The sequence below is a fragment of the Ornithodoros turicata genome, chromosome 1, assembly GCF_037126465.1.
Source record: "Ornithodoros turicata isolate Travis chromosome 1, ASM3712646v1, whole genome shotgun sequence".
Classification (NCBI taxonomy): Eukaryota; Metazoa; Arthropoda; class Arachnida; order Ixodida; family Argasidae; genus Ornithodoros; species Ornithodoros turicata.
In genome coordinates this window covers 5,378,321-5,406,099 of record NC_088201.1, presented here as the reverse complement: position 1 = coordinate 5,406,099, position 27,779 = coordinate 5,378,321, and the positions used below count along the sequence as shown (strand labels likewise).

General features: G+C 44.4%; 3 protein-coding genes across 3 annotated transcripts; 1 reads left to right on the top strand and 2 right to left on the bottom strand.

Annotated features, from left to right (window-relative positions):
• Positions 1-7,573: 7,573 nt before the first annotated feature.
• On the bottom strand, positions 7,574-12,232 carry LOC135377372 (F-box/LRR-repeat protein 12-like). Its single transcript, XM_064609734.1, has 6 exons — positions 12,069-12,232; positions 11,417-11,891; positions 10,730-10,996; positions 9,236-9,402; positions 8,979-9,181; positions 7,574-7,993 (listed from the first exon to the last, which is right to left on the bottom strand). The coding sequence occupies exons 1-6, from the start codon at positions 12,156-12,158 to the stop codon at positions 7,642-7,644; spliced, it is 1,554 nt and encodes a 517-aa protein (XP_064465804.1). The 5' UTR covers positions 12,159-12,232; the 3' UTR covers positions 7,574-7,641.
• Positions 12,233-12,826: 594 nt separating this feature from the next.
• On the top strand, positions 12,827-20,663 carry LOC135377373 (zinc transporter ZIP13-like). Its single transcript, XM_064609735.1, has 6 exons — positions 12,827-13,254; positions 15,189-15,421; positions 15,981-16,070; positions 17,083-17,266; positions 17,348-17,447; positions 20,135-20,663. The coding sequence occupies exons 1-6, from the start codon at positions 12,966-12,968 to the stop codon at positions 20,208-20,210; spliced, it is 972 nt and encodes a 323-aa protein (XP_064465805.1). The 5' UTR covers positions 12,827-12,965; the 3' UTR covers positions 20,211-20,663.
• LOC135377374 (heme A synthase COX15-like) lies at positions 20,304-27,503 on the bottom strand. Its single transcript, XM_064609736.1, has 6 exons — positions 27,338-27,503; positions 26,945-27,153; positions 26,074-26,193; positions 25,822-26,011; positions 23,430-23,810; positions 20,304-20,591 (listed from the first exon to the last, which is right to left on the bottom strand). Exons 1-6 carry the CDS (start codon positions 27,392-27,394, stop codon positions 20,337-20,339), a joined length of 1,212 nt encoding a protein of 403 aa, XP_064465806.1. The 5' UTR covers positions 27,395-27,503; the 3' UTR covers positions 20,304-20,336.
• Between the last annotated feature and the right edge of the window lie 276 nt (positions 27,504-27,779).

Here is a 27,779-nt window from a genome sequence, read left to right as displayed (position 1 = left end):
GGTGCTATCTTTGGCTTTGTTGTTGTTTCAGAGTGCCCCATCGAGGAAAACTTGCTCGTTTAAAGGCTATGGTACCATAAGAGTTTTGACGTCTTGTGCACGAATGCTGAGGCGGCCTGAACCACGCTGTATCGCATAATACTTTTAGTTCCGCGCCCTGGAAGATCTTGAAAGGCTCAGAGAGGTCACATCTTTTGATCAAATGTACATGAACCCCTTCTAGCAAACCAAGGCACTGAAGGAAACCAAACGCAGAAAAAGAACAAAAAGCGCAAACATGCAGTAATAAAAAGCAAAATGCAGCACTCAGCACGAGCCTGAAAGGTGCACTCGCACTTACGCCTCTAAAAAAAGGCTGTTATGGCGTCTAAAAATGTCAAAAAAAGACTACAATTCAACAAAGCCGATGAAAAGGCACGCAACGCAGAAAAGGTCGCATTTAGGTGTTTATAGGCATTTCTAGGCAAATGCATAAAAATCCGGGCCCTATTCATGACGCAAAACGGCATTCTGGGATGAGTCGGGAGATACAGGTTTCTGATATGTCTGCCCCGTTTGCTATATTCGAGTGACGTTTGCTGACGCGTTAGACTAAGGGGAGAGTTGCGCTGATTTCGCTTTTTAGATCTGCTTTTTAAATAGTCAAAGCGCTTGGGTTACACAAAGTCTTCCACATATTTAAGTAGAGTGAAATGCCTGCTTTTACTCTGTGCAGTTTTTTTTAGACAAAGTACGACCATCCATTTGGTGCCCCTTTCAGTATTGTCAGCGAGCTGCTAGTTGTATTTTCAAAACTGATGTAGTTTCATAAATCTGTCCTTTTATTATAATACTTTCCATCCCTTCCAGGCATTCAAAACCTCGCTTCACGAATTCCTCGAAGGAATGAACGATTTCCGTTAAACTTTGTCCTTTCCTAAATTGGGGGGTTGACTGAATTTCACATTCTTCATACTCTCGTTTATAAGCTATGCAGATGGGTATCGTCTGTTAATTTTTTCAAAATCTCATTACTATTCAGTATGCTCGGTGTTCTTCGGCGAGAGAACGTCTAAACATTGTCCTTCTCCATCCGCCGCGGAGCCAGAGCATATATTACGGCTCCATGTTTTTGCAGTTTTGAAATGGACACTTAAAAAAGTTGTGAGCAAAAATTTCGACCGATCTAGCGCTACAACGGTAGCTCACACTTCACTTGTGGAAAGAACTTGTGTTTGTTAACGCACATCAGTGAAATTTGCATTTGCCAGCGTGAACTCAGTTGGGCGGCCCTTTGTTTTCAGCAATCTGGGGCACCATCGGATGAGGCAATTGAGCCCCAGATATCCAGATCTAAAGAAACCCCGAAACTCTCTCTGTCACCGGCTTGCCAGTTTAGGCCCTCACAGTATCGGCGTCACCTGTCTTTAGGTGATTTGACGAGTGTGCCGTCGAAAATGTACTTTTGAAGTCACCGTAATTGAGGGGCATACGTACCATAACATCACAGCTAGTAAAAAAACCCTCTCTCAAATCTCATTACAATTGTTTCGGTGTCGTGAAAGACAATTTGCCACTCCAACGAGTCCCCCCCCCCCTCTTTGGCACTTGCGCGTCTGGGTCCAGTGCCGTCGGTGGACCGGTAGTTAGTGTGTCCACCTACTTGTTTCAGGTTGGAACCCTGCCAAGGAGTTGAGCAACTTGGTGGCGTGGTTCCGTAGGCCCGTCATTCTCCGAGACTGACCGCTGTGACATAGCTCACGATCATAGTTGCCTCGCGACGTAAAGATTTCAAATTATTAATTGCAAAAGCGTATCTCCTTCCTAACTGAAGACACCACGAGAGCTGGGGTGCTCCTATTTTCCCATTGTGATGCCAGATCAATCAAAAACTAGTCCTAGGCAGATCTGGACAACTTGGGGTAGCCCAACTGAATCCACGGGTTTCATTCTTTCTGGTGAAGATGCACAAGACCAGACAAGTTTTCTGTTTCTGTTCTTGTTACTGATGCTGAAATTCAAATACGTTATCTCTGCTGCGTTATGAAGTCTCCACAGTTCTGATAAGCACTAGATTAAGAAATGAGATGGTGCTTTTCCACACACAGTCATTTGTTGCATCGTCCAAATAGATAAATCTCCAATAATGCTGGTGAGTCAGGAACATGTGGGACTAAGTATTTATTTTTCTGTATATTTGTTGGACTTTGTGTATTTTTAGAGAGAGGAGATATATTGTTATTTTGTGCAGAATGGCTGCCTCGAAGCACAAATGATTGAGCCAGCTGGTACACCTTGAATACCTTGGGCAACCCACACAGCACACAGAGTATATTCCTCTTACTTTGTCTGTGTGCAGTTTACTTGAAGTATGTACGGCCATTTGGTTTCTAACCCGAGTGCGGAGATCCAAAACACTTTCATCGGGTACAAGATATTGAGGATGTAGATATAATTATGAGTACAGTGAAACAGTACCAAACAAAACATTTACTGCAGTTTTTCAGATAAAGTTTAGAACATTGGGGTTGCAGGCTTTCAGCTGGCAGGAACTGTACATATGAGTGCAGGGGAAACACTGCAGAATTATTTCCACAATTTTTCTTTTTGACCATAAGACATTTGCACGAGGTGCACAAATTTCATCCTGAAGTGTTTATTGACGTTTCGCTCACACAGAGTTCAGTGCGTTCCGTTGTCCTGATCTCCAAGTACCATACATTCAGGTTATGCGACACGTTTTTTTATTTTTTTCGAACAAACTTGCAGCAAGCCAAATAGCTCCGTGTCAAACTGCATTTAGCATGCGAAATAGGAAATTTTGGATACTCCCACGAGTTATTATTGGTCGTTGTCTGTCGAACAATACATGCTGAATATGTTATTGTGTTGTTTTGGAAACTTTCTTTACAATATAGAGCAGTTTTGAGCACCGCATTTTATGTTGTGCGAGAGTGTCTAGAGGAGAATTATCCAATTAATATATATACATGTATGTATATAATATATGCTATATTTAGAGTTTTTTTTATATGTTTATATGTTTTTTTAAATTGTGTGAGAGCAGTATTAATGCCTTTTTTGCACGTGGGTTATGCAGCTAGCCCGCAACCTGTGGGAAAGTGCACGTAACTGCTGGACGACTAATTCCCTAAAATTCATTAATTAACTTTTTAATTAGATGTCTTCGGAGAAATGTGAGACAGCAGAATTGGAGGCAGTGGTTATTTGAACCCACCGTCCTTTTTAAAAATCCTGAAACGATTTCGGATGTGAAGCATCAAATTTTGATATGCAAATAAGGTGAAACCAGAACTACGCACTTCTCGATCCGGGGTACTACGTGCCTTTAGGCTGATCTGAGCCGGAAAGCGGTCTGTCTGGCCAATGGAACAGCATTTATTCCCTATTCTTGTCAAAGTAATCTACCACGATTACTTTGTGTCTCTGTCTGTCATTGGTCGTTATGTGAAGAAGGCTTGTGATGACCAATGACAGACGAGACACAAAGTTTTAGAATATGCATGCGAGGTCTGGGACCCTATTACTTCGTCGAATATAAATAAGCTTGAAAAGGCCCAAGGCAGGCAGTACGGTTCATTTATAAGTTATAAGAAGGTGAGTCGGTACGCCTGTATCTGCTATAAATTATAACAGATACAGGCGTACCGACTCACCTTCTTATTTATGTAAATTAGCAGAACTCTGTCCTTTGAATAAACTTAGAAAAATAGAGGCTGAAGTTTTTTTTTTTTTTCTCCTACTCAACGGCCACTTAAAACTCCATCCTGCGTCCTACATAAGTAAAGGCAGTTTCACCTCCTTCCGGGCACAAACATTCGAAATACTTTAATGCCTTTAGATACTCATTTTTCCTGAGGGTAATAAATGAGCGGAATACTCTGCGCGAGGATTGTGTCTCCGCGTTGTCCCTTGCGGAATTTAGTAGATTATTGGATACCTTGTTTTGAAGCGCGAGGGCTTTCCATGTTGTCATATTTTTGAGTACTGCCATAGTGTGACTGTTTGTGTATTTTGTGCCATCTCCTGTAACGGCCTCTGTTCTGAGGCCAACCGTATTTTCAAATAAGTAAATAAGTCATTGAGGTCAATTACTTTTTGGAGAAAATATGGCCCCAGTCAGCTCGATCCGACGCGAACGCCCTTTCGCACGCTCGAGAAGTGTGCGATTTCAGTGTCGGCTCATTTGCATAGCAAAATTTAGTGATTTAATTATATCTCAAAGTATGTGCTGGTTTCAGGATATAATTTAAAAAAAGAGGATGATTTCAATAAGGGCTGGCTCCAAATCTGCTGTCTCGCATTTCCCCCCGAAGACTTGTAATTAATAAGTTTAATGAATATTAGGAAATTAGTTGCCCCAGTAGTTACACTTTCTGACAAGACGTCTGCTTGGCCGCATATAACCAACTTGCCAAAACTATATCTTGGTAACTCTCGTAGCTTTATTGCAAAATTATGTATATATGTAGTATTAAAAGAGGATATATTTTGAAAAATGCCCTCTATATATCACATATATTAGCGCACATTGTTCGTGTTTGCCCAGCTTTGTGAACCACACTGCTGTACGAGAAGGGCCTCGCAAAGCAACGGTTGTAAACCGTCTTTTGGACAGAGCTCGTTGTTGAAACAGATACCTAATGTATTCTGAATTTATTATTGCAAAACAGTGAACCCTCGATTTATGACTCCCCTCGACATATGAACGATTTTTTCAGGAACATCTGTACCATCTGTAAATTCCTATACCATTCATAAATCGAGGGTTGACATTACATAGTGGCAAAATAAAGATGACTCCTTTTTCAGTTGCTGTATGCTTCATTCTGCATTGCTGGTAACTGACTCAGAAATGGGTCTTAAAATATACCTGAACTTTTTTTCTTTTTTTTAGCACCGCAAAGCACCTGTGGCTATGAGGCATGCCTCAGATGTGCAGAGGGCACAGCAGGAAGGAGGAGGGGGGATTTGCGTCCTGGGCCGACTTCTTCAGGGGGAGCTGAACCGTGTCAAAAGGCTGCCAGTAGTGGGGTTCAAACCTGCCAGTCCTCAGCATGGCATTGGCGCTATCACCAACGATCGAATGCTTGTGTTCACTCCGTCATGCTGCCGGTCCTTGATGATTTTGAGCTGAAGGTTTTGGTTACGGGCTATTTTACCGAACGTGCCACGAAAACTTGTCAAAAGATCTACCCACCTGAAAATTATGGGGTCCGCGGAATTTTTCTTAGACGAACTTTTACCGCCGCTTACAAGCACTTCGGTCCATTGTCAGTCGCGATAAACCGAATTTTTTTTTTTAATTGAACACCGCAATTTGTCATGCATAAACCGTTATGGTTGAAACTGTTATGCATAACCCGTAAAGCAACACCACATCGAGAAAGTCGAACCGAAAACGTTATCGGTCCGAGGACTGCTGCTCTGAGGACTAACATAGTTTTTCTAAACCATCATGTGGGCCACTTATTAGAATGTGCGTTTTTCGCCTGAGAACTGAAAGAAAATGTACGAGAGTTGCCGCGGTCCCCAGTCACTTCTGAACGTCGTCTGCCCACGCGGGTGCACTAGCGCGCGCGCAAAAGCAGACGATTTCTGCATCCTATCACGGACTTACCCGCAGGGCGGCGTAGCCGTTCCTATTGTTGCCAACACAGATCGCGGCGTGCTCTGCAATCTTTGTCAATTTAATTCGGTTATTTAATAACTGTGACGTGTTTTGTCGGGTAAATTCTCAGTATTCTATTTTCAACAAAGGGGCAATCGAATGGTACACTTTATGAGAGGGGCAGGGGGTACGAGACCGTCCCCTTAACGCGGAAGACGAGGAATGCACAATGAAATCGGATGTTCTCTTGCTACCATGATCAGAGTAAGCTGCCAGTTAGAATTTCATCTGAGAAGTTGAGAACAGGGGTCGTACCATTATTTGGCACATTGCGTATATTTTAATTGTAAGTGAAAAGCGTACGCCCTGCTTCGCAGCACATCGCAGAGAGCGTACACTAAACGGTGAAGCTCTGCTCACGAACCAACCAATGGCAAAGACCACCACCGTCTGCTCAAAATCAGTAACCACCATCACCTGTGAATTAACAGAGTGAGAAAGAGAGAACTAAGGGGGGAAAATAAACAAGGGAGTAATTGTAGCTTCAACATAGTTCCCTAGATTGCAACTACTCTCCATTTTAGTTCCCTGGCCCTGAAATTTACTAGGGCACCAAATAGTTATTAAACTTCGTAAATGGTTCTCTGAATGCAACAGTCTACGTAAATATGTGCTCTTTTTGAATTTGACGGAACAAGGCTACATAATTACGTTTTCCTTTTCTTTTCTCCCCCCCCCCCCCGCCACACACACACAGACGGTACAAAAATCCAACACTGAAGTTTTCAACTTATTTAATGATCAGTGTTGGATTTTTGTACCGTTTGTGCCTTCCGTGGACGTCGACGAGACCCTTCATCTTTCTTGTGCTGTTTCCCCACAGAGTATTCCTTGGCAAATTGTGTCTTGTGCATATCACAAGGTTTTATCTTACTCTCTATATATTTCACGGTTTAATTCAAAGTATTTTCATTCATGCTCATGGATTATGTACATAAGGACCATGAAGACAAGGCGTGAAATGCAGTACCCATTCTATGACACTCATTTAGCCCCGTGCATTTAGTCCAGAAAGGGCCTAATGGTTGTGGCAATTCATTTAGTCCCCAAATGGACTAATTTGCTCACGCATAGTAAATTTAGTCCTTTTGCGACGCCCTTTTGTGATGCTACTACTCCTTTCTTCTTAAAGTGTGGCATATGAAAGTCGTTCACATACATCAGTCACACTCTATGTAGCATAATTTCAATTTCTCCCACAGTCGGTAATTTGAGTAGGTGTGAACCGGTTACCGAAATTTCTTTAGCGGTTTAGTTCCGGTTCAGCTCCAAGATGGCGCCAATAGTTTTGGTTCGGCTAAAAATAGCGATTTTCGGTTCAGGCTCGATGTTTGGTTCGACTCTCTGATTCCATCAACACTACATGTCTACGCACAATCATTGGATAAATCAGTTTCTGGATCAGTTGAGTCCGCCGTGGTTGAGTCTTATTCTGACGCGTCCTGTGTCCAAGGGATGTCCGAAGGCTGTACGAGCTACGAATAGCGTCCTATTGTGTACGTCCGTGCAACGGCCAGAAGACATACGGGCGACTCTTCTGGGATGTTTCAGGCATATGTGGTGTCCACTGGGATGCGAAAGGGAACGTATTTCCCATGATTCCCACAGGCGTATAATAGGTTGCGCTACAAGTTTTGCAAGCCGTCTTATTCGTAGATCAACAATATTGCCAGGCGGGAACCATACATTCCGCGTATCACATAAAGGACAACATCTTGGGAGAATACAACAGACATGAAGTTTTTATTGACATAGATTAGACGCTAAATTGAATCCGGAGTGGGACTTCAGAGACATCTGACCGCAAGGACGGGAAGTTTACAGAATCAAGGCTTACAGGAGCCGGGTCAAACTCTTGCGGTCCAAGGCACGTGGCACGTCCAACCTCAAGTGCCCCATGTGCCCTTTGTGAGGCGCATTTATCACAGCAGAATGAGAAACACTACGGGTCGGACAATACGAGGCGAGAGCTAATTGAATACGAGATCCCTAAAGCAGGACAGGAGGTACACAATGGACACCCTGCAGTTGGTCGTCGAGCGAACGAGAGTATGACGGTCAGCTCGGTCAAAGTTGGACTTGACCAGCTCAAAGTACTTTCCGTCACAGAGGACCAGACATCGCAAGTGGAGGCACTTGACTCGAACTGTATCGATGGCCTTGCTGCTGCGATCGCTGAAACGGAGCGTTTCGCTGTCCCAACCGATCTCCAGTCTTTCGATGTCGGGACAGTTGTTGGCAATGGCGTCCAGCATAGAGTCCACGTGGACTTTCTGGTGGATCTTCTTGCAGCATCCGGTGGACATGCCTGCCACAAGGATTCTACGGATAGAAAAGATAATGTAAGGTTATAATGATGAGTTCGAGAAAGGTACTTTTGTTGTGGAGTCAGGGCGCGAAAAAGTGAGATCATGCATGCGTTCTCCCTCGATATGGATCCGACTTGTTTACACCTTATTTTGGGGATGTCACGGGGATCCGATTTCTCGGTAAATACCGAATACAGTCAACCCTCGATTTATGGACCTTCGATTTATGAATTCCCTCGTTTTATGAACACGAGCACGGGGAACCAACTTTTTCCATTCATTTTTCCCTCGTTTTATGAACCTCGATATTCGAATAATGAACGGAATTTCTGGGAACCAACTAGGAGTTGCCCAGCGTTTTTGCCCTCAATTTATGAACGGATCGTTCCGAGGTCAATAGAAACCTTCAAAGGGATAATTCCGTGGTCTTATGAATGACGCCTGAACGGACAAAACGTTTTCCAGGTATTGCACCCTCGGTTCTTAACCCCTCGAAATCCGAACAACAAACGGGGATTTCCGGGGTCGCACAAGGTGCGACCAAGTGTTCCTGACCTCAGTTGATGAATAAGGTGGTCGCTGTAACCCGGAGATTAATAAACGGAGGTTAAAAATCCCGGAGGAAATCCGAGACCAGTCCAGTGCGAATGTGATGACATCTCTTATTTCCAAGATTGACACAGCGGAAGGCATGGCCGAAGCAAAATTAAACAATTCAGTATTGCATAATAAACAGAATGTGAATGCGCTAACGTCTGTTCTTTGTGAAATTGATACAGCAGAAGGCATGGTCAAAAGCAAAATTACACAATATATGGCATTATAAACACAATCCCAACTCGGAAATACTGTTGCATTTGCTCGATAGTACTCAGTTAACTGAATTTTCGATTTATGAATCCCTCGATTTATGAACGATTTTTCGGGGAACCGAGGGTGTTCATAAATCGAGGGTTGACTGTATTCAAAAATGGTTATCCACGGAGATAAGCCCATACCGAATACTCTTGAGCATGGGTATTGAAGTAGCCCAGAACTGCTCTCCCAAGTGGGGGATCCCCGACAAGACGAGGCCCTGGAGACAGTTTCCCTGCAGACGAATCAGTTTGAGGAGGGCCTCCTCGGAAAGGTTCTCATTGCGGTCCAGGTCGAGGGCCATCAGGTTTTTCACGTTGCCTTTCTCCATCCAGTCCTTCAAGACCTGAAAGAATTTCCTAGTCTAGTACCCAGACACGGTTGAACTCGAGACGCAGACCTGGTCGTTGAAGCCGTCCTGTTGACCAGCACTCAGATAGCGCAAGCCGGGGAGTCGCGCGAGCAGGTCACTCAGGCATTCCGTGGGCAGCTCGGTTGCTGTTATGTCTAGTTCTTGGAGTCCCGTGTTTTCCCAGTCCAGTGCCATAAGATGTTCTGCTTTTAGACCTGGAACGGTGCAGTTGGACGTGGTAGAGCGTTTGATATCGTGCTCGTATAACTGCAGTGATTTCCCCAGAAATTCACTGCTGGAGGGGGGGGGGGGGGGGTATGCTCGGTGAAGGTTCCACTTACGGATTTTTTCTTAGACACGGAAAGTATCGTGGCACAATGGTGACATACCTGAGCAGCTTTCCCGTTTTATTTGTACATGTTATTACGTTAGAACACAGTATACAGTAGAATACAGATTCATTATGAACGGCATTCAACATTAAGATGCATAATGGCACGTCCGAGACAAAGAAAAAAAGACTAGCACCTTGTCTCACGAAGCTCAATGAATACCTAGCAACTGAAAACCTTAGACGAAAAAAGCGGAATACCTCGCTTGATTCAGTTGGGCGCAAATGGTTCTTGATGATCCACATTGAGTTTGCGTGCCCGCACGCATTTTTGCTCGTATATGCGCGCAATATATGCATTGAACAGTTACTTTCAAATGATTTTGGACAAATGCATGGTACGATCATCTGCATGACTGTGGTCCTACAGCCCAAGTTTGACAGTACAGGATGTAATTCGCTGCGCCGGACTCACTACCAAACTACCGGACTCACTACCAAACTACCGGACTCACTACCACTTGCAGTGTTCGGGCGGTACCGCCGAAGAACTACCTTTTACCTTACGAAGAGTGGCCAAGGTTTCCTGAGTGACCTATTCGTTGAATATTAGAGTGCATTGATTTACTGACAGCATTACATTAGAAAGTATAGCAAAGGCAGCCGGAGTAAGCGTTGCGCCACGGTCGCGCTAGCATGGCAAATTATGCGAATCCAAATCTTTGAGAGAAAAAACGTGATTCCATCCAAACCCAAGTCCTGTTCACAATGAAGCCGCCAATCAAATCTAAATCATATCTTCCCGTCTCTCTTGCAGATTTAAATCCAGATTTAAATCAAATTCGAGATTTCAAATCCCCAACACTGGTGTACGTGGGTTTCAATGTTGTCCGCGCGCACCTCTAGAGATTGCGCGAGAACTGTAAAGTGGGCTTCCTGGTACAGACTTAGTTATTGCGGCGGAGCACCCTTTACAGGACGCTGGCGAAACGCCGAGGACGGATTTTTCTAAAAATCGACATTTTGCTTCCGAGTTATTACAAAGTGGTAAGCATCAATGACGTAGGCACCTTGAGAGAAACATTCTCGTTCAATGACAACGCTTATTTATATGGCTAAATTTGCGCGTGTATGAAATTCCCACAATCGTGTCTCGTTATATACGCGGACACATCTAGAAAAGGTGAAAACGGCAGAAACTATGAACTGGCCTGTCTGTTGCATGAGAAGTGTGCGCAGCTTTTTGCATCTCTGGAACAGAAGCTTGAGCGTCGATCCCGTGACCTTGGTGCAGAAATTGAGGCACAGACATTCGAGCTGAATGCAGTTGCTGCTGAAGGCTTCCACGTGGCTGTCGTCCACGAAAGCGATACCGTACATGTTGACGCAACGCAGATTGGGGACGGCGCTCTTCAGCTTGTGGATGTTGATTACTTCGTAGATCTCTTCTTCTTCCTCTTCCACTTTCTCGTAGGTTCCTGTCAGGGAAGGAATGGACACAATCACAGTTCGTAACGGGACTTTGTGACGTTTTCGTATTTCTTGTTCCGTTGTACTTCTACACGTCAGAACATTGAGGGAAAAAAAGAATTCTTTTCCCTCGTGTCGTACTTGGCGAAACCCTTTCAACTCAAAGGCTCTGACGTCGTGAGGAATTGGCATCATTTGGCTGAGATTCGCGGTGCGTTTTACCACCTTTGTCGTAAAACTTGAAATGCAAATTCACACGGATACAAATTTTATCTTTTTCGTTAATTGGTGGTCACAACTCCCTTAAACCTCTCTCGTACGCTTCAGCTGTCACAGTAGAAAGCTTGGACATCTGCCGGTACATTTTCACACTGTGTAAAACGATGATATACTACATTATCTAAGTGCACATTGACATTACAACTTACCGATCAAGTGCAATACTTCAATTCCATTTATGAAGTTGTAAATCTTTCGCATGAAACCTTCCATGAAGATGACTTCCGAGAGGCAGATGCACATGACGCGCAGCTTGGTCGGGAAAGTGTGAAGATCGTTGAAATCGTGCAACTGCATGGCGGTCGAGAAGTCGAGCAACATGTGCGTCAAGTTGGGACATTTGTTGCCGAGCTCATGAAGGACAGTGTGCGTGATGAGCTCGATAGGCAATTCGATGTAGCGAAGCGATGGCCCGAACCGCACCGAAATCAGTGCCAGAAGCTTCTCGATGCTGGAGACGTGCAGGCCGGACACTTCGGGCCGCAGTGAGACGTGGCTCCAGAGCCGCGAATCCGCGGATACCATACGCCACTTGCGGCATACCCGTGCCAGACGGCCGATTTCTCTTTGGGGTAGGTAGGAAAAAATGAGCAGCAAAACCTTGTCAGGAAGTTTGTCGATCGTCTGCAAGCAAGATATACGTGGTCCTAATCATTATCTGCGAGTCTCTGTGTCTTGTGCGAGCGAAATAAACAAGACCAAGTGTCGTCTGCGATCAAAATAGACAGTTCTGTGCGTCGTCTGCGGGCGCAGTAGGCAAAGCATGAACGTCGTCTGCGCTGGAATTGTGAACGGGCTTACCGCCGTGACCCTGGAATGGAAAGATCCTCCATGTGTATCCTTTAGGTTGGCGATTGCCGCCGACGACACGTCCTGTGTTACGGCCCACATCGCTGCTAGGCCCAGCTGCTGCCCCGCGCTAGTGGCGGCTTGATTTAGCTCTTGCGGAAGACGTAATTTTAGAGCAGCTATTTCTTCCGCGCCGTCCTTTCGATGCGAGCTCCACACGACGGGGATATGCATGCCACTACAGAAGCAGATGCGCGCTGACCAAAGATGTGTTTGTCCAGCAAAGTCACCGAAGGCTGTATATGCGTGGGGATTTCCCCCGTAGTACTGCATTACTCCACAGCCCCCCAGCCCAAGCGGTTCAGGTCACCATCAGGTTCCAATCAGTGTGATTTTCTGTTACCAATCCGGGATAAATATAATAGACACACACCTCCACTGGTTGTTATATTATCACATTCATATCGGTTGGTGATAATGACTAGGTTATATTTGCAATATCACCAAAGTATCAGCACATATACGATCGGAAACTTTGACGGACAAGGGTAACGATTTTCCTTTTTTTGGAATAATGTCCTACCCTAACTCCGCAACATGATTTTCATATCAAAAAGAAGAAAAGTGTGCAAAACAAAATACAGCCAGGAACAGAACGACAAACAGGAGTTTCGCAGGGAATTCGCAAGATCCCGCCTGCTCATCCCATTGGTTAACTGTGGCTACAACAGTGGCTACACTGGCAACCAAGCCACAACGAGCCGGCTGCGAGATATCTTCTGTTCACGAGGTAGCGTGGCGGTTTGTGTGTATCTTGCGCTGATGGAACGCACAGCCGGATGGATGCTGCATGTGACAAATTCTTCATGACAGTCTCCAAGATCGCCGACAGAAGACGTGTCGGAAATCATGTCCACATGTACTAAAGTGCTGACTCTGGTCATCACCTCTTTGGACTCCGTTGTGGGCGATCGGAACCCAGCCTCCATGAATGGCACATTTGAAGAGACTACCCACGCACATCTCGGACGAGCCTGGCAATTCTTAGGTTTCATGTTCCCTGGCCTCAGTGTGTCAAGGACCAGCTGTGATACTTGGATTTTATCAATTATCGCGGCGTGTCTCGTTGGTCTCAGTGGAGTCCTGCCTCTCCTGATCGTGCCGGTGGAGACAGGAGCCAGTTTGAAACATAACATAAGTACGTATGCGACGTAAATTATGTTTATATATATATATATACTATTAATCTGCTACCTCGTTATATTGGTTTGGCGATTGACAGCATTGCAGAAGAAGAAAGATTTATGATTGGGCGTGATGCAAATAGCTGTGTATAAAGGTTTGAAAAGCGAAAGGGGTGTTATTGAAAAGCAATTACGCGCCAGTGTTACAAAGTAAGCTGTTGGGACTAAGACGCGAGTGCGCTGAGATTGCTCAAAACTATCAGTTTGAGGTGCTCAAACAGCATCTCCGTGGAGTGCAAGCGATAAGAGATACCAGTTCAGAGTGCAACCAAAGTGGGTGCAGACTTGTTGAGCATTGCGATATCGCGCTTGGGTCATTCAGCAACAGCCCTTTCATGTGCTTCTGAGAGACCAATGACCATATTTGTCTCGCACAAATATTACGCACCCAGAAACTAAAAGTTGCTGACTTAACGTTGTTGATTATGAACGAGGCAGTTCATATCATCAACTCCAAGCTGGTTCCCGCCAAGCAGGGTACCGATTGAATGTACCGATCAGGAGGAGATATGTGTCTTACACAGGCCTTTTATGTACAGACAAAAAACAAAACATTACATTGGATGAAAGTCACTGAAAAGGTTATCCAGCTGTAGGAGTCGAACCCACATCTTCTGGATTACCGGTCCAGGGCTCTACCAATTGAGCTAAGCTAACACGCCTTCTAAGCGACTTCCAAGGGTGCGTCATCTGAAGGGACAAACCAGTCACTCTCTCTCACTCATCCTCCTTTCACTCTTGCACACGCATATACACATTCATACGACAGGGAAGGACGCAAGCGGCAAATGTTGAACATGAGAGAACTGATGTTCTGAGGCTGGAACAACATAGAAGGGACAATCACAAACAAGGCCTTGTTTGTGATTGTCCCTTTTATGTTGTTCCAGCCTCAGAACATCAGTTCTCTCATATTACATTGGATGTCTTCGTATAAACTGTGAATGTCTACCATTCAAAATGAGAGATTTCACTTCAGAAGAAAAGTTTTTTTTGGCAAAATATCCAGAATCCAAATACGTCTACGAGCGTCTGATGAATACAGCGGCACGTCTACATATGCGGAGTAAAATACTTGTTTTTGCGCTGCAAAGCGACTGTAGTCACGAGCAGCATACACATCAGTGCTGCAGGTTACTGCGCATCCTGGGTCGACTTCACAGGGCTGATATCTGTCTTGAAAAGTCTGCTGGAAGAGCCCAGACAGCACAGACTGGGAGGTGATGGGATTTTGGAAAAGATACTTATTATAAAAAATTTGCTGCATCTTTGGTAGCTTCTCTCTTGACGAATGTTACTGACAACCTATAGACTGTCTACATTGCTGGGGCGCATATATCTACCAGCTTTAATAATAAAGACTGTTAAGTTACTACAAGGCTCAAGGGACAGGTTTTGAGCGATTTGCTCCTCAAAATTAAGAGAAATTTGCAAAGAGGGATTCAAAACGACTACAAATTCATCGTTACTTTGGGCCAGTGCTTCCCAAACTCTTCTACCTTGCGACCTAGCCATGCTAGAAATCAAAGAAATTGAATCAGCCAGGCTAGATACCACCGCAAGAAAGAAAACAAAAAGGAAATGTATGTCAGCAGGAATTCACTATTATAAGTGAGCTTCTTTGTTAGATTTTTTTTGACACGAAATTGTGGGCAGAGCAGAGTCTAAGGACATAATGTTTATGGACATAAGGACATAATAAGGACACTAATAAGCCATAATTTTTAATAATAAGGGGCTGTCCCTCTTTCGAATCTCGACCTCACGCTGAATCTGTCACACGACCCCCCCACGACCCACAGTTTGCGAAGCACTGCTTTAGGCCATTACTAACGAATTGCACTTTGCGTGAAAGCTAAGCTTGAAAGCTTTACTGTTTTCCCTGTAGGTGGTCGTATGCTGAAGCTCCTCCTGAGCTTTGCAGTGGGAGGTCTTCTGGGTGACGTATTTCTTCACCTGCTTCCGGAAGCCTGGGCTCGGCTCCAAGACGGCAGCGTCGTCTCCCTTCATGCGTACTTTACTCTGGGTCTCTGGGTCCTGCTCGGAGTCTTCACGTTCGTCATTCTTGAACTGGTCTTCACGGCTAAACCACCGCCTCACTGTAAAGCTTCAACTGTCAACGTAAGACATGCAGTTGCTGTGTCGGCAACTATTTGTGCGTTCATTTTTTTTTTCTAAGGTTTACTGACTTCACTGACCAGTGGCTGTCTGACGTGTAAACGTGATTTTTTAAAAGTTCTCTTCTAAGCAGCTAGAAACTTTGGTAGTTGTGAAGTTGTGAGACTGTGTACCAATAAGCCGAGAACATAGTTCGGAGGGACTCTGATTTTTGGTGTCATTTGGTTTTAAAAAAGTTCTAGTACAGTTGTCCACCTTTGGGTTAGCTTAATCGTCCAATTGAATTATCCCAGTTCAAATGCCAGAGCTCAAAATAGGATAACGCTGCTTCAACTGCACATGGACATTCCTTATTTTGACATTTTAGTATCTGTTAAGCAATTTTCAGTGTCTCCTAGAAGTGCCCATGGAACACGTTTCTAGGAAACAGAAATCTGTGATCATATCGTCAGGTCTTTCAGTCCGTCTGCACTTTTTACCCACCTAAAAGACAATTTTCATTGACTAAATGTCCAGTGTCCAAATATCACTATCATTAGTGTTCTTTCCTTCCCCACTACAGGTGACAGGTTACCTGAATTTGGCTGCCAACTGTATTGATAACTTCACACATGGACTGGCTGTTGCAGCAAGTTTCTTGGTAGGGAATAAGGTAAAAGCTTTTTCCAGCAACAATTTCAAGGTCTGTGAGATCAAACAAGAATGTACAGCTTCAACCATACTTGTTTGTAATGCACAAGCTGTGGCCTTCTAGCCACGATTGGGGCCCCTAGTGAGGAGATATGAAGTCGGTCGGACTTATCTGATTACTGTAGAACCTCTTTGTAGTAAACTCTCTGGGACCATGATGAAATTTTACTAGATCAGGAGTTTTATTATATCAGGTGTGCCATTGAATGTATGGGATTGTATCGGGACCGCAGTTGTCGTTTACTATAAGCAGAGTTTTACTACAAGAGGAGTTACTATAAAGAGGTTCTACTGTATAAGGGTTCCACAACAACACCCTTTTCCTATCACGTGTGTCAGGCAAGGTCCCGGCTCCTGTACATACATACAGACCCGCCCGGGTGCTAGAATCACATCACGGGCCACAGCGTTGCACACAAATACAAATTGTCGCTGTAACCTGGAAGACGGGGCAGGGAAATGCTATAGCCTTTCCGACACTTCCAAGACACGCATCACTTGCAACTTGTTTTTCGGAAATTCTAAAAATGATATCGATTGAAAGACAGGAGTAGCGTATCGTATTGCGATCTATACTTAGAGCCTGAGGTTTTAGGGTTTTACCCGATTCTTCCCCGAATTTGCACCCCGAATTGAAGGTTGCCTCTTTAGGGTGAAACACGATTTTTGCCCGGCAAATTGCCCTCACTGGGATGTCTGTAGGAAATGCACTAATTTACTCATTTGGCAGAAAAATTCAGTTACATCACCGTTCGTACCAAACCACAACAGTTAGTTTGAGTAACTGAGCCCGATTTTGCCCCGAATTTAGCGTACTGGAAGTTTTTTTTCACCCGAATTCACACGAATTTAGTGCACACGTTTATTTACCCAATTTTTACCCCCCGAATTTAGAAAAAAATATTTCCCGAAAACTTCAGGCTCTATTACTTTACTAGGACTAGCAATGCAGCGACTGTTTGCTGTCTTTGCAGATGGGTTTAGTGACTACATTTGCTATCTTAGTCCACGAAATTCCTCATGAAGTGGGAGACTTTGCTATTCTGCTCAAGGCAGGCTTCAGTCGCTGGGACGCGGCCAAGGCCCAGCTGTGGACGGCCATGATGGGCATAGCGGGAGCGGTGACCGCGCTTTCTGCAAATTCGCTGGAGGACGTCGGTGAGGCCTTTTACCGTCCAGGCGCAGGAGCGTTTCCATGCAACGTTGTTGTTGTAATGAAATGATGGGGTTTCTTCCTAGATAAAAGCACTTCCTGGATCCTACCTTTTACTTGTGGAGGATTCCTCAACATCGCCCTTGTCAGTGTCCTGCCAGATTTGCTAGAGGAAGATGACCCCTGGTGAGTAGACTGCGAAACCAGAGCCACACTGTGACGAGGCATCGGTGTGCGGCACAATGAGAGCTTAGAAAATTTTTTTCCAGTTACAATGTGAGGTTTCATTATTGCGCTACACACGCTTTAGGGTGGCAGATACGCTGTAATGTAGTTGTATACTAGCGTAGGAGTACTTTAAATAGTAGTAAATATAGTGTTTATACTTTGTGTGAAAATGCTGCGAGCAAAGGAGCATATATTCAGGGAATTTCTTTTTTATTTGTTACAGTATTTTTATAATAAAATTTTAAATAAATAAAATTAAAAAAAATTATACTATAATAAAAAAAACTAGCAGAGCAAAATAGATGCCCTTTTAGCAGGTGGGTTATACGGATAGGCAAACACCCCGTAGGACAGCGTATGCAACTGCTGGATGACTAATTAGCTACAATTCATTAATCAACTTATTAATTAGATGTTTTCTGGGAAATGCGGGATAGCAGAATTGGAGCCAGTCATTATTCAAATCCATCGTCCTTATTCAACACCCTGAGAAGCAAACGTAACTTTCAAGTTTGCATAAAAAAAAACGACGCAGGACCTGTCGCAGACCCGCGAGGAGTCAATGAGAACTGTGGCTAGTCTTTGTTCGATAACGGGACGCACTAACGGGAGAGCGCTGTGATCCCGACAGGCCCCGCTTCGTTTTTTGCAAACCCGAAAGTTAGTCTTCTAGCCGGTAAAAAAAAGAAAGATCAGTTAGTCTAACGGAGACCTGTTGATTGCAACTTTGTACCTCTAACGGTTTGAGGTACAAAGTTGCAATCAACGGGTTTCGCGTCGTTGTATCGCCCACTACAACTTTCTCGTTGACATTTTGGCTCCTCATAATTAAAAAACTGACTGACTAGGTGCACTTAATTAATTAATTACGAAACAAAAAATAGTTTGAGTAACACTACGCAGTCAGTCTTTTTTTGGTGTGCAATGAACCATTTTTTTTAACTTTTGGCTCATTTTTTGTGAAACACCTTGTATTGTAAATAGTGTCCTGAAGAGGGAATGGAATGTGTGTTACCTACCAGTGCATGTTATGCATCACAGTTTTTCTTTTTTGGACAAGCGGTTCTTTAGAAGATGCTGTGCCAACTAAGTCTACAACGCACAAAATCTGTCGAATCAGGCTTCGATGTCTTCCATAAACATTGCATCCACGATAGATCTGATAGAAATGTCTGAGGCCGCTGGTTTTCTGCTGCGGAAAATTCAAAATCCTGCGGCACCGACTCGTAAATTCCGCGATTTTCTGCGGCAAGCAGTCGACGGCAACTCGAAATGGGAAACACTTTTATTTTCTCGGATAATGTGGAAACAAAAAATATTTTATAGAATTACGGGTTCGAATCACTGTTGTGGCTGAGCATTACATACATGATATCTTGCGTTCTCCTCTGACAAAGAATGCCGTCTGTCGCCTGCAATCATTTGATACCTGCTGAAAGATCTTTCGGCATCTTCAGAGCGTATAGGAACTTTATAGGAAGGAGCTTACAATACATGCCCTGTGGAAGTTACATCTTTAGGACACCCTTCTTGTTTCTGGGCTGATTATTGAAGAGTCTTTAAAGACAAACTCGCAAACATCAAATAAAAATCCCCCACTGCCACCGCTAAACTGCACACGGGAGGGGCGCCGCCCCTGCCTCAGGCGGAGTATGCACAATAAACTTGGGCTAACGTTATCTTAAGCTAAACTACAATGTGTCTGTATTGGTCCTGCAGCATGGGCAATTTCGTAAAGGAGGCTTCACCTCATGCAGGGAAGGCGTCAGGTGAAGCCCACTTTCGGGAGCTGTCGTTCATATATTCTGCGAATAGTCGGATATTCGGAAATCCGAATATTGGGTATTCGATTCGCAAATGAAATCCTTCGAGTGACCGATATTTGATTCGAATTCGAGAACTCGAATATCCGCACAACCCCTAAAAATAAGGGAATCGTGCAAAACCCGTGGTCTTAGAAATGTCTTACGCTTGATGCACGACGCGGTTTAATTACTGTGAATACTAATGTTGATGGGGGGGTTCACAGTCTGTGTGCATCATCAACGCCTGGGATTTTTAACCCAGTGATGCTTGCACTATTTTTTTTGGGGGGGGGGGGGGGGGTACACATCGATGCGTATTATACATAGGGCCTGACTTTTTCGGGTTTTATTTTTGGCCAAATTCGGGGGGTAAATATCTGGTGATATTTTTTATTTGAAAATTCGGGTGTATTCGGGTTAAATCCCGTTACGGCATATTCTGTCGTCGGGAATTCAGGTGTATTCGGGTGATTTTTTTTGTTTAATAAAATTTTGTCTTAACATGGAACTAATGTTTAGCAATGTTATCAAACTTTATTTTAATGCACGCTTATGAGTGTGCCACGCGACCCGTATGTTTTCGGGTAGATTCGGGTTAAACCGGAATTTTACAGATTTCGTTCGGGGGGTAAATATCGGGCGGATACGGGTTTAACCCTAAAAAGTCAGGCCCTAATTATACACCTTAAAATATGGCGCCTTTCAGAGTTATTTCTATTTGATTATAGCTTTTTTTTTTTCGCCCCCTAGCTGTCACATTGGTGAATACATTAATTTCTATTTCGCAGATCCTGCTTTTAAGTACAGTATGTCATTGTAGGTTTACTATGCCCATTTCAGGGAGTCTGCAAAACAGCTAGCCTGCGTCTGCTGCGGCATCAGCATCATGGGCGTCCTCCAGGTTGCTCTCGAGTAGCGTCAGCCTTTACTAGTCTCCGTTTCTCTCTCTCTCTCTCCCTCTCCAAAGAAACTAGTCGTCCAGTTTGTCCTTTTATTCTCACAACTACAATCTTAACCTCATTGAAAAAAAAAAAAGAAAAGTCTAGACGGGCAACCGCCTAACGTGCTTCAGTTCATGAGCGAGCCACAGTGCGAGCGTGAGAAGCGAAAGTGCTCCCATCTGGTGGGCCGAGGCCAGGGCAATCGGCACTTGCGTCAGCAGTGTTGTGACTCCCAACGTCGCCTGCATCCAAGCCAAGCCGGCCACGCAGGTCAGTGCCAGGCGCGCGCGGGGCGTTAACGCGCGCCCGCGTCCCAGGGCCCAGAGCAGCGTAGCTGCACATACCGTGGTCACACCCTGCGAGAAGAACGCAATCTTGTCAATGCAACCAATGGTGTACGGATGTACCTTGCCTTGTGAATTTTCTTCTGAATGCGTCTTTGTGTTCCGTACGAGAGGAAAGCGCCACTATGCTGCGCTTGCAATGCACTTTCGTCGTGTGTTTTCTAGCCACTGACAAAATCAACAGTGAGCAAACAATATACTAGTATAATGAATGTGCTTTTTAATCCCCCCAAACGCCGCACAGCGTTAATTACGTTCTCTACTACGGTGGCCGCATATTAATTTTGCGAATAAGTACGGTGGCAGACTACAAATTTGATAGACGGGTATTCATGATAGAGTGCAAAGGTGACACACACCCAAACACAGAAACGCGACAAGCACTGTTTTTTTCTGTGCTTGTCGCGTCCGTTTCTGTGTTTTCCGTGTGTCGACTTTGCACTCTATCATGAATATGTGCCGCCACCATTCCATTACTTGATAGAAGGGGTTGCGATGGTTTGCACCGATTTATATTGAACAGGTGTACAAGATGCTTTTTGTATCGATATCAATCTGAGATCCAAGTTTTATAGCAAAAGTGGTTAGAAAAAGGTCACAGGCGGCTGTACTCTTGTATAGCTGCAGTTTTCAACGTGTCACAACCCCTTTAAGCCACAATCCATTAAATGTAGATTGTCAGACCACAGGCATTTCGTGACAGATCCAGGGTTTCGTTTGAACCTGCTGTCTTAGCAGTGTAATTTGCATAATTTCCCAGCATTCCCAGTGCAGACACCACTTAACCAAAATGGCAATTACACGAGTGAACATGTATAAATACGACCTCCTCTATGATCCCCGAAGGAAAACTTTGGTTTGCTCTCGGTTGAAACATTTTCACTTGCCGACGCAATTCTACTTTTCACGGCCGTTAGCAACAAACAGAGGCCTGTGATCAAGTCTTTTACTCAACTGACATTGCATTTTTGGTCAGACACTATTTTAGATAACGAGTCTATTATATGTTCCTATTCAAGCTAATGTATGTGCCAAAGAGCCAGGAGGGATGCACCATACGAGCAATAGCCTGGGATATCGTACGAGGATACGCGTTGAATGGTGGACACATTCTGTTTGGAAAGCCACCATCAGACATCTCTCGTGTGTAACAGGGTACTTGTTGTGGCAGCTAGTAATGAAAAAGGTAGGGGCAACTGTGCTGTTTTGTGGCATTTCGATATCTCTAATGTAATTACAATTACCGTACAGCATACACGTGCATTTTGTGCCAAATGTTAACTCAATGCATTTATCTTGGTGCGTTGCTCACGACGATTGCAAGCTTTCCTAACTGAAAATGCATGTTGTGGGCCAAGTACAAATTTAATTCTCAACCCTATCTACCGAAAGGAGCAAGATGTACAATGTAGAACAGGGTAGTTTGCTTTTATTTTGCTTCTTTCAGCTGCTTTCAGCTTCCGAGGTTTCCAGACCGCCTTCAATACTCAGATATGTTCCACAAATGCTGCTAGTGTTTACACTTGAATGTACCGAAGTGATAATAAAGTTTATCAGTATAATTGTCTTGTCATAGCAGCAGTGACATGTGCATAGGGCCTGACTTTTTCGGGGTTTATTTTTGGCCAAATTCGGGGGGTAAATATCGGGTGATATTTTTCGTTTGAAAATTCGGGTGTATTCGGGTTAAATCCCGTTACGGCATATTCTGTCATCAGGAATTCGGGTGTATTCGGGTGATTTTTTTTTTTTTAGTAAAAATTTGTCTTAACATGGAACTAATGTTTAGCAATGTTATCAAACTTTATTTTAATGCACGCTTACGAGTGTGCCACGCGACCTGGATGTTTTCGGGTAGATTCGGGTTAAACCCGAATTTTACAGATTTCGTTCGGGGGGTAAATATCGGGCGGATACGGGTTTAACCCTAAAAAGTCAGGCCCTACATGTGCATTGTCATCATGATCGCTGGAAAGCACAGAGTCTCCATACTAGAGCACTGCAGAGGTCTGGGCCTTACCTGAAAGCCCGGCCCTGCCCATGGGTCGGTCCGGGTATAGCCTTTTTTACCCATGGTCAACTTTTACAGCCCGCGACACTGAGCCAGGTCGGACTTGGCCTAAAAATGCGGCCTGCGCAGTGCTGTATGCCATACTATATAAATAGGGAGTGACTTTTTCGGGTTAAATGCCTTTCTCAGATTCGGGGAGTAAAAATCGGGCGCTATTTTTAAAATCTGTAATTCGGGGAGAAATCGGGCGATAATTGTGCCTTCGGATGTTTTTGTTTCTCCTTTGTCTATGAAGTCCTTTCCTAATCTCTCTTTTCTGTCTCTTTTTTTTTGCGGGGTCGTGACCTTCCAGCGGTAATCTCTGAAGGCATAGACAGTGTTGACACACATGGGTGTAATGCTGGGAACGTAAGTGACCCATTCTTACATGTGTGGCGACCTTTATTCGTCTTCAGTGGAAACGTCACTCGAGGATTTCATAGTGACTGGAATTCGGGGAGAAATCGGGTTTAACCCGAATTGGTCGGAGGTCAGTTCGGGGGGGGAGGGGGGGGAATTACCGGGCGGAATCAAGTTTAACCCGAAAAAGTCACTCCCTATATATAAACAGAGTATGCCACACATGCCATTGTTGAGCTGAGACGCTACGTCGTCTTCACATTAATGCGAAACAGTCGCGACATGTGTTGTCTCCTTAATGTGTTGTCCTTAACATCTGCAGCATGTTTATGCACGTAATCTACGAGTCTATTCGGATTTACAGAACACTGTTTCATTATTTTTATCACTCTTCAACGCACTCTATTCTAATAAAGCAAGGTACAAAATTAATATCTCACCAAGATGCGATGGTTGAACTGTGCTGTTGTGGGATTTTCCGTGATATTCCTGAGCACTGGGCTCAGCGCCCACAAATCAGACGGCAACCAGCGGTCCGCCATCTTGGGGAAGGAGTTGTAAACGAGGCCGGCCTCGAGACCGGCCACTAGGGCGCCAGACATGGCAGTGCAGAAGGCCAGCCCCAACAAACCGTGGGCACCTCTCCGCACCATCTTGACGGGTGCCCCAACGTGCGTGGGGGGAAGCAGGAGGGACAGCGCTCCCCAGAGGGCGCCTCCGTACCAGACGATGGCCGTGCCGAGATGTGCGGCAAGACGGTACTGGCTCACGCGGGGTTCGTCTCGCAAGCCGCTGCGCACCATGAACCAGCCCAATGCTCCCTGGGCATTGAAAAAGGGAAGGAAAGGTCTCAAGAAACAAGGGAAAGGGTGCAGGCTAGCTGGTATAGATCCATGAAGAAGACCGAGAGACACGGACACAGAAGACGATGACACGTGTCGTCTTCTGTGTCCGTGTCCCTCGGTCTTCTTCAAATGTCTCAAGGCCTCGGAAATTCTTTGTAGTGTCCGTTGACGCTAGTTTTAAACATAACGCCTGGAATTGCAAGTGAATTAGCTTCCACGTTTACTCAAATACTGTTCGATCGGAAATATAGGTTGACTCTAGTATATGGAATCTACTCGGAAGGAGAAAATAGCACATAGGTAGGGTCTGACTTCTTCGGGAAAAAAAAAAAACCTCCGATTCCTCCCGATTCTTCCTCCCCGAATTCTAATAACTTATCAGGTTGCACGCAGTATCACGTGCACTATTTAGCAGTGATGGCCACTAACTAGTTCTACAGTAGTTTAACTGTAACTACTAACTATTTCACGAAGCAGTAGTTTAACTAGTAGCTCAACTACTTTTTAGGGGAGGTAGTTAAAAGTACTACTTTAACGACATCTCTAACTACTTAACGTTGTCCATCAACACCAATCCCATTCTATAGTGTTCTTGGACGCCTAAATATGAATCACAAGCAGTGATAAAAGTGAAGATTTAGTACACATGCTCGGCATAATTGCTCTGCACCTCCGTTCTCATCAAACAAGTAGCTCAAGGTGAAAGTCTGAAGCACAATCGTGCCATAAAGCTTGCGGCAAAATCGGAAGTAGTTTGCGCCTGCAGTAACCTAACTGCTGTAGTTAACTACTCGAAATAGTAGTTTAGCTAGTAGTTGCACACTACATTTCTGGAAGTAGTTTATAACTACTTTTTAACTACAATCAGGTAGTTCAACTAGTAGTTTAACTACATGTAGTTAATTACTGGCCATCACTGCTATTTAGTAGCAATTTGTATGCGTATCTGACGTAAATATTATTTGAGTGTAACAATAAAGTATGCAAAACAAATTTGATGTTATAACATGTGGTGCTCGCGGCGTATATATGTTTGTCCAACACATGCACTTTAACTGTGGGCGGCCTGCTGGACGGAAAGCAAAAAAATGATAATACCCGAATGTATCGCTAAGGCCCGATTTCACCCCGAAAATGACGGGTTTGAAAATTGTCGCCCGCTTTTTCCCTTCCGAATCTGGTAAAGGCATTTAACCCTACATATAGGTCAATCCATCATGTAAGGAAACAGGGTAAAAGACAAACCTTTACTTTACAGCATACTCCGTTAAATTGATATTATTTCTACTTTCAAGACTCTTAGACTAATGTTAAATAGTACAGTCAAACTCCTTTATAGCGAACACCTTTTTAACGAAAATACCACTACAACAAATTTTTTTTGCGGTCCCGCTGGAGCCTATAGGTCCAATAATGGACATCCTTTTTAACGAAAATTCCTTTACTGCGAATTTTTTTTGCTGTCCCCTGAGCTTCGTTGTAAAGGAGTTTGACTGTATAATGTAAAAAAATATTTTCCGTTACTAGTCCTGCAGTGCGTTTATGGAATTGTTATTGCACCGTTTAAGTAGGCCTTTGTGCCGTTAATGGGCATTCAATAAAAGCAACAAAAAAAAAGCTGACCCCCCCTAATTTCTGGAGAATATTTCCGAATAAAAAGATAGACCCGTTGTATTGGAACGAATACCGTAGTCACAAAACCATGATATGTGGTCAAGCCTTGAAGCCTGGTTTTTGGTGATTATAATTTCTGTAGATCAAACCAAACCAAATTATAGTGGTACAAGATCAAATCGGCTTATAACAGGGTAACTTCTCTTTGTCACCTATCTTCGCCCTATCTTGTGATGCCTCGGGAAAATATAAGCACCGAAATCCAGACACCCTAACTACTGTACTACGTACCGATGAGCAAACCAACGCTCAAAGGATGACTCTCCTGTGTCAAGAGACTAATCCCACTCATTAATGCAACTTAAAGAGGTACCTGAAAAGCAAGTCCTAGCCCTAAAAGCGCAACTCCGGCTTTGAGTTTCCTCCCTTGCAACAAGCCACGCCACCAGAAGAACGCCGCCGTAGGGTAAAAGACTAGTCCGAGCGTACGCCCCCAACTTCGGTGGACGTACTCCATGTACCAGATACGTTTAAATTCTGCTAAAGTCATGTCTTTGTTGCACCTGGACAGAAATTGTGCATCTGTGAAAGACACTGCAAGGAAAGAGAGCTCTTTTGTGCATACTGTTGAAACTCTGGGTATTGCTGGTACTTTGCAAACTCTCGCACCCAGGAATCGTGGTTTGTCGGAGGGAACTCTGCAAAAGGGTGCCAGTCCACCATAGACAGGCCAGATTTGGTGAGCCTGAAAACATGTTACCCGTTATTAGTGTATTCAGTATCGCGTGGCACAAATGACAATATCACGGAAGCACCGTGGATGAATTGACGAGAACCCAATCAGAGAAAGGGGGGAGAAAAAAAAAAGAGGGTCTCTCACTACAATATTTCAGTAGTGATCTACAACAGGTTTGAACGATGAAAGATGAAAGTCACTGAAAAGGTTAGCCAGCTGTAGGGATCGAACCCACATCTTCTGGATTGCCGGTCCAGGGCTCTACCAATTGAGCTAAGCTAACACGCCTCTCCAGCGACTTTCGGGGTGCGTCATCTGAAGGGACGACAAACCAGCCACTCACTCTCACTCACCCTCCTTTCACTCTTACATTTTTGCTCACTCATACACACATTCCAGAAGATGTGGGTTCGATCCCTACAGCTGGCTAACCTTTTCAGTGACTTTCATCTTTCATTTCTTAGGCAATTTGAGGCTTTGTTTGTATCTGTCCCTTCTATGTTGTTCCCAGCCTCAGAACATCAGTTTATCTCTTGTTCAACAGGTTTGGTTCTTGTCCGTATGCACCAGCTCGTCCTTTTGCCTTTCGGGACTTAGTACAGTGAAAGAAGGAAGGAAGCAATCCAGAAGATGTGGGTTCGACCCCTACAGCTGGCTAACCTTTTCAATGACTTCCTTCTTTCGGGAGTGGGGGCCGATATGGGAATTGTTCTATGTCGCATGATGAACATTTGACGCAAGAGTGATGAAGTGTTTTCACCTGGTTATGCCGCCTATGACTACTGCTCCAAATGCCATGCCGCTGCATGCCAGCAGCCATCCACCAACGAGCTTGTCTGCTTTCGTAACAGTATCCGAAGGAGCCGCAAGAGTCACCTGCACCCTGAACTTCTGAACGTGTGGCCGGAGCTTGAAAACGTCTCGCCATACGGGCAGTATGCTTCGAGAAAGGCCATGGTATTTCCCCACCTGTAATTTGTTTGCATTACGTGATCAGTAAGGCTACGACAGGTTTACCAGCGAGTTCCAAACCACGATACAGGTGCAGGAGCAATCCGGCAAGGATTACTATGTTCCGAGCGCCAGCAAAGAGCACTGCATGTTCTGTATTCGCGACCAACAATTAATTTGCGCACCAAGAAATGTCACTTACGGGAATTATTCGTGGAAAAAACGCTGTCAAGGCTATCGACGATGAAATCGCCAGCATTTGTGAAATCCTCTGGTTTTTGTTTGGAATAGGGTGGTCTCTACAGTTTGCTCTACGCCGGCTGAGCCGCTCTAGCTCTAGCCTCCCTCTGTATTTGGCATTGGATGGAAGGATGGATGGATACTGTGCATCCATTGGATGCATTTGGATTCGAACACAGCGCCACCACGCGTGAAAAACAGAAGAAACAAATTTACTGTTGCATAGCTAATCGCATGAAACAAGACACGAAATATCTCGTCATGGTTTTGAAATGCCAGTAAAAAAAAGAATGAATCTTGTGGTTCGATCGCTTCACGACGTTGTTGCCTGGCGACGGTCGGGAAGGTAACGTGTTTAGTTTCGGTTTCGGTACCATAGCCACTTTCAAGTCATGCTTATGAAT

Bases quoted from the DNA above. Each gene is read 5' to 3' on its own strand.
- LOC135377372 (XM_064609734.1), bottom strand. From the start codon at position 12,158: ATGTGGGCCGTAACACAGGACGTGTCGTCGGCGGCAATCGCCAACCTA. The intron at 11,892-12,068 runs GTAAGCCCGTTC...TCTTGCTTGCAG, and splicing joins TCCATTCCAGGGTCACGGCG to ACGATCGACAAACTTCCTGA. The intron at 9,182-9,235 runs GTCTGCGTCTCG...AAATTCTTTCAG, and splicing joins AGGACGGCTTCAACGACCAG to GTCTTGAAGGACTGGATGGA.
- LOC135377373 (XM_064609735.1), top strand. From the start codon at position 12,966: ATGTCCACATGTACTAAAGTGCTGACTCTGGTCATCACCTCTTTGGAC. The intron at 17,267-17,347 runs GTGAGGCCTTTT...GTTTCTTCCTAG, and splicing joins AAATTCGCTGGAGGACGTCG to ATAAAAGCACTTCCTGGATC. The intron at 17,448-20,134 runs GTGAGTAGACTG...TGCCCATTTCAG, and splicing joins CTAGAGGAAGATGACCCCTG to GGAGTCTGCAAAACAGCTAG.
- LOC135377374 (XM_064609736.1), bottom strand. From the start codon at position 27,394: ATGCTGGCGATTTCATCGTCGATAGCCTTGACAGCGTTTTTTCCACGA. The intron at 26,194-26,944 runs GTGAAAACACTT...ACATGTTTTCAG, and splicing joins GTCATAGGCGGCATAACCAG to GCTCACCAAATCTGGCCTGT. The intron at 26,012-26,073 runs GTATGCACAAAA...ATTTCTGTCCAG, and splicing joins CAATACCCAGAGTTTCAACA to GTGCAACAAAGACATGACTT.